Source organism: Terrapene carolina, unplaced genomic scaffold (assembly GCF_002925995.2).
Source record: "Terrapene carolina triunguis isolate 2854851 unplaced genomic scaffold, T_m_triunguis-2.0 Scaffold449, whole genome shotgun sequence".
NCBI lineage: Eukaryota > Metazoa > Chordata > Testudines > Emydidae > Terrapene > Terrapene triunguis.
Genome location: NW_020664800.1, coordinates 3579501 through 3589045, shown reverse-complemented (window position 1 = coordinate 3589045; position 9545 = coordinate 3579501). Strand labels below are relative to the sequence as shown.

General features: G+C 48.0%; 1 protein-coding gene across 1 annotated transcript in view; it reads left to right on the top strand.

Moving 5' to 3' along the window:
• The first annotated feature begins 8371 nt into the window (after positions 1 to 8371).
• Positions 8372 to 9545, top strand: part of DPP7 (dipeptidyl peptidase 7) — a 33435-nt gene continuing 32261 nt past the window's right edge. The window contains exon 1 of the mRNA XM_026658486.1: positions 8372 to 8477. Coding sequence (XP_026514271.1) covers positions 8372 to 8477 — 106 coding nt within the window. The remainder of the gene's footprint in view (positions 8478 to 9545) is intronic.

Below are 9545 nucleotides of genomic sequence, written 5' to 3'. Positions count from 1 at the left end.
TTAACTAACCACTACTTTATTACAATACAGCCTCTTCTACTGCAATCTCTCCAGCTAAGCATCATACAAGGCTCAATTTTCAAATATAGGAGCCTAAACATATATATAGGCAGCTAAATACCCATCTTAGGTGCCTAAAATGAAAATGTAGGTGTCCAAATATTGCTTAAGGTACCCAACTTTGAAAACTAGGCTCTGTAATATAATGGCTTCTGCATTTGTACCGGGGCCATCTCCTGGGATATGGCAGACCTGTCCACGTTTGCTATACATGGTGTTCTCCCCTGCCGTGTGTGATAGTGGAGTTATTCCTCTGAGAGGTAGTGCTTTAGGAACCTGAATTTATGACTTCTATTGTTTGTGTCACAGACATGCAGTTAACTGACCACTGGCCTACACGTATTGTAAATGGCCATAATCCTTACAATGCAGCAATGCAAAATGTTCCAGAATGTAATTCCCAGTGTTAAACTGATCTTGAATCCAACTCACCTTGTTGTATAATGTGCTTTATACTCCCACTCTCATCCATATATTTATATATAAACCTTCCTGTCCCCCTCCCCCTGGAACTTTCTTAGCGGTCCTAGTATCAAAACATAGTTCCTGGTGTCACACGCTGGAATGAGGCTCTATCAATAGTTTGCAAATCAGAGTCTCTTGTCTGCTATTTATAGTCAGATCTCCTGAATTAATGGAAGATGCCACAGCTCAAATTCTTCTTGGCACTAAGATGTCCCAAGCACCAGCACCTCTCCCCTTATTTGGCGCCAATGGAATTTCATACCCTTGTCAAAGTCCTTTCCTGCACTTACAAGACTCTTAATAACAACGTCACCATCCTAGTGTTTCTCTCCGGTTCTCTTGCCCCTGGTTGCTCTCTCATTTCTGAATTGGATGATTATTAGGCACGTGCCAAATGCTGACCTGAAATGCTTTGAGTAGAGCCTTTGAGCAGCCACGCATCAGCAGCTCTGGAATCCGCTCGAAGCTCAAAATCAGATAGCCGTATCTGGTCTGGGTTTTAAATTGAGGTTTTAGACGTGCTTTCTTACCACTGCCTTCAGCCAGTGTAAGGTTATAAAGTGACTTGGGATTGTTGTGAAGGATGCCATAATCCCAGTCTTTTGTTGTCATTAAAATAATTAGACACCTGCTGAACTTCTAAGGTTAAAAAGTCTCACTGGAGAAGCCTGACTATCTACTCCCCCAGCTCCTCTTTTGAAACAAAGGCCTAATGAATCCTGGTCCTTTAGCTAAGGAGCCCTCTCGTGGTTCCTTCTATATTTTCAAGAAGGCACGAGCAGCAGCACCCTACAACCCAAGCAATACACATGATTTAGTGTACAGTGAGGGTTGCAATCTGTCTTGAATTTTGTAGTTTTCATGGGTGGACATTTAAAGGCCCCTGGTTGAACTTTGTGTCTGGCTGTGACAACTGTTGTGTCAACACATCATGTACAATGCCATTAAGCTACTCGGATGTAGACTATGTTGCTGTTGTAAGAATTTGGTCCCCATGTGAATGGGTTACCTAGCACTGGAATGGGTTACCTAGGGAGGTGGTGGAATCTCCTTCCCTAGAGGTTTTTAAGGCCCAGCTTGACAAAGCCCTGGCTGGGATAATTTAGTTGGGAATTGGTCCTGCTTTGAGCAGGGGGTTGGACTAGACGACCTCCTGAGGTCCCTTCCAACCCTGATATTCTATGAAACCTGAAAATTTACAACTGTTATAGCCAGTGTCACCAAATGCTTCATAGAAAGGGTTCATCATGAACCAATCCATCAAGAACATGCTAAAACCAGACAGATCTGACAGAACAGAAATAAACTGTGGTTCCGTCTCCGCTGAAATGGCAGAGACTTGCACGCCTTTTCCTCCGGCACATCGATCCCAAGGAGAGACACTTTGCTTTCAACCTTCTGACGAGTGATATCCAGGTGTCCCTGCAGGGCCTAGAGGAGCAACCCAAAGGCGAACTGATATTCAAGGGGAGATTCCCAACTAGGATCTGAGTCCGGCAGGCTGACGCACGCGTGTCCCTGAACTATAGAAAGGCTGACCAGGGTGTTCGTGTCCCTGGAAAGGACTGAAGCCATTCCATAGCTCATCTGATACAATGCCCCAGGCACTAGGCCTGAAGAACCCTGACTCTCAACTGGACTTCCCCAGGGACCCAGACATTTATGGCAATCGCTCACTTGAACTGTAAGTATTTAAGCTTCTGTACTGCGGGAATTTATCACCTTTCGCTTTTCTGCCAGCCCTAGTAAAATACCCTTTCCCACATTTCTGAGTGGCTATTGGGACCCACCACGGCTAGCCCCTGCAAGGCCTCGCTGCTGAAGAATCTCCAGTGAGAGCCATGGCACACCTGGCACGCTACTGGCACCTTAGGGGGTTGGTGTACTCCATCACTGAGCAGCCCTCTTTAGTCGCAAGCTCTGAGATTTGTCCCCAAATCCTTGCAGTTGTAAGGGGCCCTACCACATAAGGTTTGTCTGCCTTGTTCTCCCATGTTTTAAGTTAGTCCATGACCCTTTCAGGCCTTAATCCATTTTCAGTAGACCATTAAAAAAAATCACTGGCTGCGTTTCAACTTCCACTGCCACCCATGGTCTTTGCTGGTGACACTCAGGGCACGTGCCCAAAGCAGATCCACAACTGGATTTTGAGGTGCCAGGTGCAGTGTGCAGGTAGAAAAATTAGCCCTTCTAAAATGCCTACAGTCCGGTTTCTTGCTCTAAACACAGTTTGACTCTTATGTGAATTGACAAATGTATGGAACTTGTTCTGAACTCCGACACGGAAAGGCCTGCTTTGCTATTAGACATTGCTGGCTGCAGCATCTCAGGCAGCTCGGTAAGGAGGGCAGGGCATATCTAGCTACATTCAGCACATTTCACCAGTGGATTAACTGTCCCTTTAAGGCTTGCGCCCCACTGGAGAAACCCACAGTGTGACAGTGAAAGCAGATGCCAGTAGAGAGCTGCCTAAGCCACAAAGGTCAGATCTAGATGGGAACGTTCCTGAAGTTCAGGGGAGTTTGGAGCAGTGGTTGATTAAGTCCATCTCTGTCACTGTGGTGATGTATCACCGTGCTACAGGTGTGCGCGGTGCTGAGCAGGCAGAACAAAGGAGAAGTCAAGAGTCACTTACACCCTGGAAACCAGACCTTTAGACTCCGCACGTACAAGACAGAGTAGGTTGCTTTCCCAGGGCTGATGTTACAGCTTGAAAAAATGCCAAATGAAAACACATCCGCTCCTGCTAGTAGGCAGATGTTATCCATCGTCAAGGATGTTCAAGGTTAAGTTGCTGGAGGCCCAGAATCAGCTGCTGAAAACATGGGCATTTAAAACTGCTCCTGCTCCCACTGGGGGATTTGTCAAGGGAGCAGGTGTGGGTGCTTAGCGAGAGATTAGCAAGGGGAGAGAAAGAGCCTTTCACCTGCAGGTGACAGTCCTAAGTCAGGCGAGGTCAGTAGCTAAAGTCCCCACCAAAGGACAGCTGTTTGGCCTAAATAAGAGGAGCAGTCAGGCTCAGTCCAAGTTCTGGTGGGCAAGTGTCTCCATCACCACCACTGTTTGGGCCCTGTGGATTGAACCCAAGGGTTAAAAGGGCTACGGAGATGGGAATGCCCAATGGTCTAGGTCAGGGGTTCTCAACCTGGGGGTTGGGAACAAGTGTCAGGCAGGCATGAGCACCCTACCCTTCCCACACTGGTAAGTGGGAGGATGGGCAGCTGGCTGGGAGGAGGATCCTGGGCTCGGCAGGTGATCCTGGCATGGAAAAGGGGGGCAGAGTATGGGAAAGGATGAGCACCACAGGCCTGAGTGGTCTGGAGAGGCACACTGGCAGGAAGCAGTGTAAAGGAAGCTTTCACTTCTGATTCCCATGCTGTACGCTCTCTGTGGATAAACAGAGGCCTTCAGTCTGCAGGGCTGTCAAGCTAATGTCTTCTAGCTCCTCCAGAATCTCCTGCTGGGATTCTGGCTGGACTTTTCCCCAGGCCTGCTCCTCTCTGCACACCCTATCTGTGGCACCACAAAGTTAGGAGGTCATCTAGGCCAGTCCCCTGCACTCATGGCAGAACAAAGTATTAGTTGTGAGATCTCCCCTTTAACCTCCTCCTGGTACTGGCCAAGATGGCCATCTCCAATCCAGGAGGAGGCCGCTCGATGGGGAGGGTCTCTGTGGCTGTGGAGCCTACTTCAACACCCTGTTTCATGCATCTGGGGAGAGATCCTCTGGGGAGCATCCACGGACTCCTTGGATTACTTTCTGAAGCAGTGGTCACTGTCCGGGGTTCTCTGCTTGGTGTCCCCACTGGGTACCCTTGGTTTGAATCTTTGACCCCCACTCCTGTTCCCATTTTATCATGTGTCATCCCAAGGAATCATTTGTCTGAGGGGGCAGGCCTGTGGTCCTACGTAGGCTTAAACTTGCCCTCCCAGAATTCAGATTGCTACCCTTCTTCCTGGAAGAGGCAAGTCTATCACTTGAGTAGGCAATTTGCTCCCCTCAGTAATGCTATTTCGTGTCAGCATTGATTCTGTTTCCTGCTGTCACCAATATACACAACACGTACAGGGAAAGGAACTAAGTCTGGAATTAGTGTGACCCTCCAGAAATCTTTCACTGCACTGCCCAGCAGCATAAGTGGCTTCTGCCACAGTCACGGTCATTAAGGCTCTGAGTAAGCCCAAAGAGTCTGTTTTCTCCCCAAACTTGTGTTAATTAGTAATGCTGAGAAATCAGGACTTCAGGGGCCACGGGGGAATTTACACCCTTTTTTAAAAAACAAGTTTACCCCCAGCCCAGAAAGTCATCGAGGCAAATAAACTAAGAAGGTTCACCAAAAAGGATCTGATATTTATAGGAGCAGGAATAGCCCTTGTCATAGGTTTCACCCCCACTCTGGACTTTAGAGTACAGATGTGGGGACCTGCATGTGAACCCCTAAACTGAATTACCAGCTTAGATTCTGGTCTGGCTGCCACCACCCAAATAGTTTGAGTCATTTGGGAAACTCTGTCTTCCCCCCCCCCAAACCTTTCCCTCCCTGGGTAGCCTTGAGAGACTCCTCCACCAATTCCCTGGTGAACACCGATCCAAACCCCTTGGATCTTAAAACAAGGAAGAATTACTCATTCCCCCCCCCTTTCCTCCACCAATCCCTGGTGAGTCCAAATTCAATCCCCTTGGATCTAAAAACAAGGAAAAATCAACCAAGTTCTTTAAAAAGTCTTTTAATTAAAGAAAAGAAAGGTAAAAGAAAACCCTCTGGGAGATAGCATACAAGCTGATCTCACAGACAACAGATTCAAAACACAGAGGATGGTCCCCTGGGCAAAAACTTAGTTACACAAAAAATACCCAATTTGATTATTTCCTAATGCCCAAGACAAGTTACAAAAAGAAAATAAACATAATCCTATTTATTCCTTTTTTAATACTCACTACTCTAAGAGGCTGATTCCTTGATCTTTTCTACTCTGGCCAAAACTGAAACTGACTCTAAACAAAGGAAACTTCCCTCCTTCCTTTTGAAACATCTTATCCCCCCATTGGTTCCTCTGGTCAGGTGTCAGCTAGGCTAGGTGAACTTCTTAACTCTTTACAGGTAAAAGAGGCATTAACCCTTAACTATCTGTTTATGATAGTGTTACCGAAATATCGAGTCCACCTAGCTGAGAGCCAATAACAGCCAGACAGGGATAAGGAAGAGTTGCTTTATTCTGCAGAAGAAAGGAGAGCTTTGCACCTTGGTACAAAAAACTCTGTCTTACACACATTTTACAGATCCGTTATATACATTCAGACAAAGGTCCTTCCCGTGTTAACACTTGATTGGTGGTTGTCAGACCCGTGCTTTTGCTATCTGGTCAGTGAAAACCGGCTTGGGACCAGCTCTAACTACCTTAAGGACTTGAAAGGGAAGACAGTTGAAAAGTTCAGGCTACTGTGTATTTGAAGTGTCTGCTTCCCCCTAATGGCCACTGGTTGACATAAAGGCTGCTCTGTTAAGGGGGGTCACTAGTAACTTTCACAATAGCCCTTGTGATTACTTTGATGAGGTTAACCATTTAGAGGTGGTGGACATTCATTTGGTGGCCAGTCTGGAATTGTCAGGATTCTACATTTCAAATGTTATCAACCTTCATGCTTCAAGGCATAAGCTGGACATCTGTGGGGCTCAGGAGGAAATGTTTCCCCCCCATGATACATTGCAGAGTTAACCAAGCACTTTTGTCACTTTCCTGTGTGGCTTTAAATTCAATCCCACATCCTCCTTCCAACTGCTAATGAAGTTCTTGAGCATCTAATATAAAAGATACCACTTGGATCTTAAAGGAACTGTGGCTGTTTCAGAAACGAGAATACATTGATCCTACTTCCCGGGTTTAAGGGAGACAGGAGCAAGCTATGTATGTGATTTGTTGGGCTCCTTTACAACTGATTACACACTTGATCCTTCTTGTCATCTTAAACGGGCTTCCAGCATTCTGTTTTCATATTTCTAATCTAGGGCCAAGGAAAGTGAATTACCACAGCCAATAAAAAAGCTCTTTACACTGAGCGGTATTGTTGCTGATCTGAACAATAGAAGCAGGTCCCAGGAAGGTCAGCCCATTGCTGCAAGCAGTTTCTCTTAGAAATATGATGATACATTCCGTTCTATTCAAATAGCTTCCTTATCATTGCCTAGGTGTTTGTGAGCAAAACAGCTGTGATGCACCAACTTTGAAAGGAGGATAATGGAGCAACCCCATGTAAGGAATCCCCTAGCCCCTGTGCAAGTGTCTCAGAATGGGAGTTTGGGAATGAGTTAATCTAGGGGGAGAGATTTATGCAACCTCAAAATAAATCTCGGTGTAAATGCAGGTCTTTAGAAATACAGGAATATCAATCATTTTGTTTGAGCAGAAAGGTTCTCTGGGTCCCTCCGCTTTTTCTCTTTTATGTCCCTCCTATTATTTAAGACAGATTGCTCCGTGCACTACACCTGTTCTCTTTCCACAGTGGATCAGCCAAAGATGATATTTAAATAGGTACACCTGGATTACAGTTTTACATGGTAAATTCTGGTTGAAGTTTACTCGTACAATTGCCGCTTTGAAATGGTATCTTGTACTGCTTTATGCAGAATTGTTTAAATTTGTATTTACCCAAAATTATTGGTCAATTTAATACAAATAAATTACCAACATTTAATTTTACCGTTTCTAAGCTAGATCACCTTAAATTGCATTGCCTAAAAGATGCGTAACAAGAGGGCAGCAGGAAATAACTTAGCTTGTGAAACATCTACATACCCACAATAATTTTAAATAGTAAATTAAAATGATGTCTTAGAGAGGTTATAATTACACACTAACGTACTTAACCTGGTTATTTTGGAAAAGAATGAAAGCGAAAACACTTGCCCAGATAGCAGGTTAAGGGGGGGAGGTAGAGTCCTGATGGAGCAGGGAAGGGTGAGCAAGGAGCAGGTGCAGGGGGGAGAGTCCTGATGGCGCAGGGAGGGGTGAGGGTGAGCAAGGGGCAGGAGCAGAAGGTAGAGGCCATGTGGGGCAGGGAGGGGAGGCTGCTAAGGAAACCAACATTCTGTGAAACATTTTGAAAAACTAGATGCTATTTGTAAAGCACCCTGTGTTACTAAAAATGGATATACTGATTCCTGAAGAGGCAGGAATGGAATAGCCACACCAGTATCCATAGGTGACGTGGGGGGGGGGCTGCGCGTAGGGTCACGTGCCCCCCAGCTTTCTGCCAGGGTGGGAATCAGGCTGAGTGTGCCTGAAGTGGTGCCTGGGAAAGGCACCAGCAGCGAGCGCTCCTGCTGAGTCCCACTAGATGGTGCCCAGAGCAGGGAAGCGAGACCGAGCTGGCAGCACAGATCTGCGGGAAGGGGCAGGGGGAAGCCTGCTCAGTCCCATCCCTTCCTCGCAGGCCACTCAAATATGTGTCTGGACTAGCCTGCCTGGAGCTCTGGGAGTCCGTTGGGGCAATGTGGGGGGAGAAGCAGTGGGATCCAGAGGAGCTGGGGGTGGGGAGCCCAGGGAGGTAGCAGGGGCTGGGGCAAGAGGGTGGTCGTGGGGGAGGCAGTGGAGTCCAGGAGCAATGGGGGGAGATGGGGGCTAGGAGTGATTGTGGGGAGCCTGGGAGGCAGTGGGAGGGGGGAGGGGATTGTGTGATGGGTGGGGGCATTGGGGAGCAGAGAGGGTTGGGGGACTGGGGGAGGCTACGGGGGCCAGGGCACCAAAATACAAGTTTGCCCAGAGTGCCATTTTCCCTAGGGCTCAGTGTGCCGTGGTCAGGGGGGTGTTGCTGGAGAGTGCCTTGGCAGTCACCAGGAAGTTGACTATGGCTGTGGGGGTGGTGGGGGGTTGGGAGGCCTGCTACTGTGCCTCCACTATCAGCAGCTACCCATCGCCTATACCAGTACCAACTCCAGAACCCATGGAGGAGAGTGAGCTGGCAAGGTGCAGAGTGGGTGGTTCAGGGGAAGAGTTAGCATTAGAGAAGCAAAGTTGCACCATTGTAAAACTCTTTCCCACAGCGCTTCAGCTTCCACTGTCCAGCTCTTTTGGCCCTCGATCCAATGGTTCACTCTCAAAAATATTGTCAGGCTCTGGTCTTTCTCTACCCTTCCAATGCCATTTTATGCCCATGGAGTTCTGAAGAAGTTGTTGGGGATGGATGTGACAACTGTGACTTGAAACGAGGGTTTACATCACCACAGTATATATGTAAGCACCTTCTGTCGATATTTCTCTTCGCTTTGTTCGCTCTAATCTATGGTCCAACCGAGGCTTTTGTCATGCTACATGTGGGTGGCTGGGGCTGTACACACTGGGCATAGATTTAATTGTACAGGATCACCTTATCCCCTTCCTTGGAAGCTGCTTCATGCAGGGCCATGGCAAACCCCCATCTCATCATATTCCTATGCTCCAGCCCCCAGGAGCTGCACCTAGGGTTACCACCCGGCCAGTATTTGATCAGCCTGGGATTTGCCAGTTGCCATAAAAATAATTTAATCCACCAGGTTTTTTTACATGGTTCTAAAGATTTGTATTATTATCACAATGCACTGGGATAGCTAATGTTAAAAGTGTCTGTGCTTAGCTAAAGATGCTGCAGTGTTCCCACTTCCGCAGTGTAAGTAAGAAAATGATGTTATGAATCTGATCTACAGGTGTTCTCTCTCTAGATACTGTCAGTGGCTGGTGAAAGGGTGGGGCTGTGGAGTAGGGTTACCATATTTGGAGCCTCCTAAAGGAGGACACTCCACGGGGCCCCGGCCCCGCCCCAACTCCGCCCCTTCCCCAAAGTCCCCGCCCCAACTCCGCCCCCTCCCCTGCTTCCCGCGAACATTTGATTTGCGGGAAGCAGGAAGCAGGTAAGCTGGGGGGGGTGGGGGGAGGAGGCGGCCCCGGCCCAGTGAGCCCCCGGCCCGGCGCACCCCCCGGCGTGCGGCCCGGCGCACCCCCCGGCCGCCCAGCACCGTCGGCCCCTGGTGGCCCGGCGCACCCCC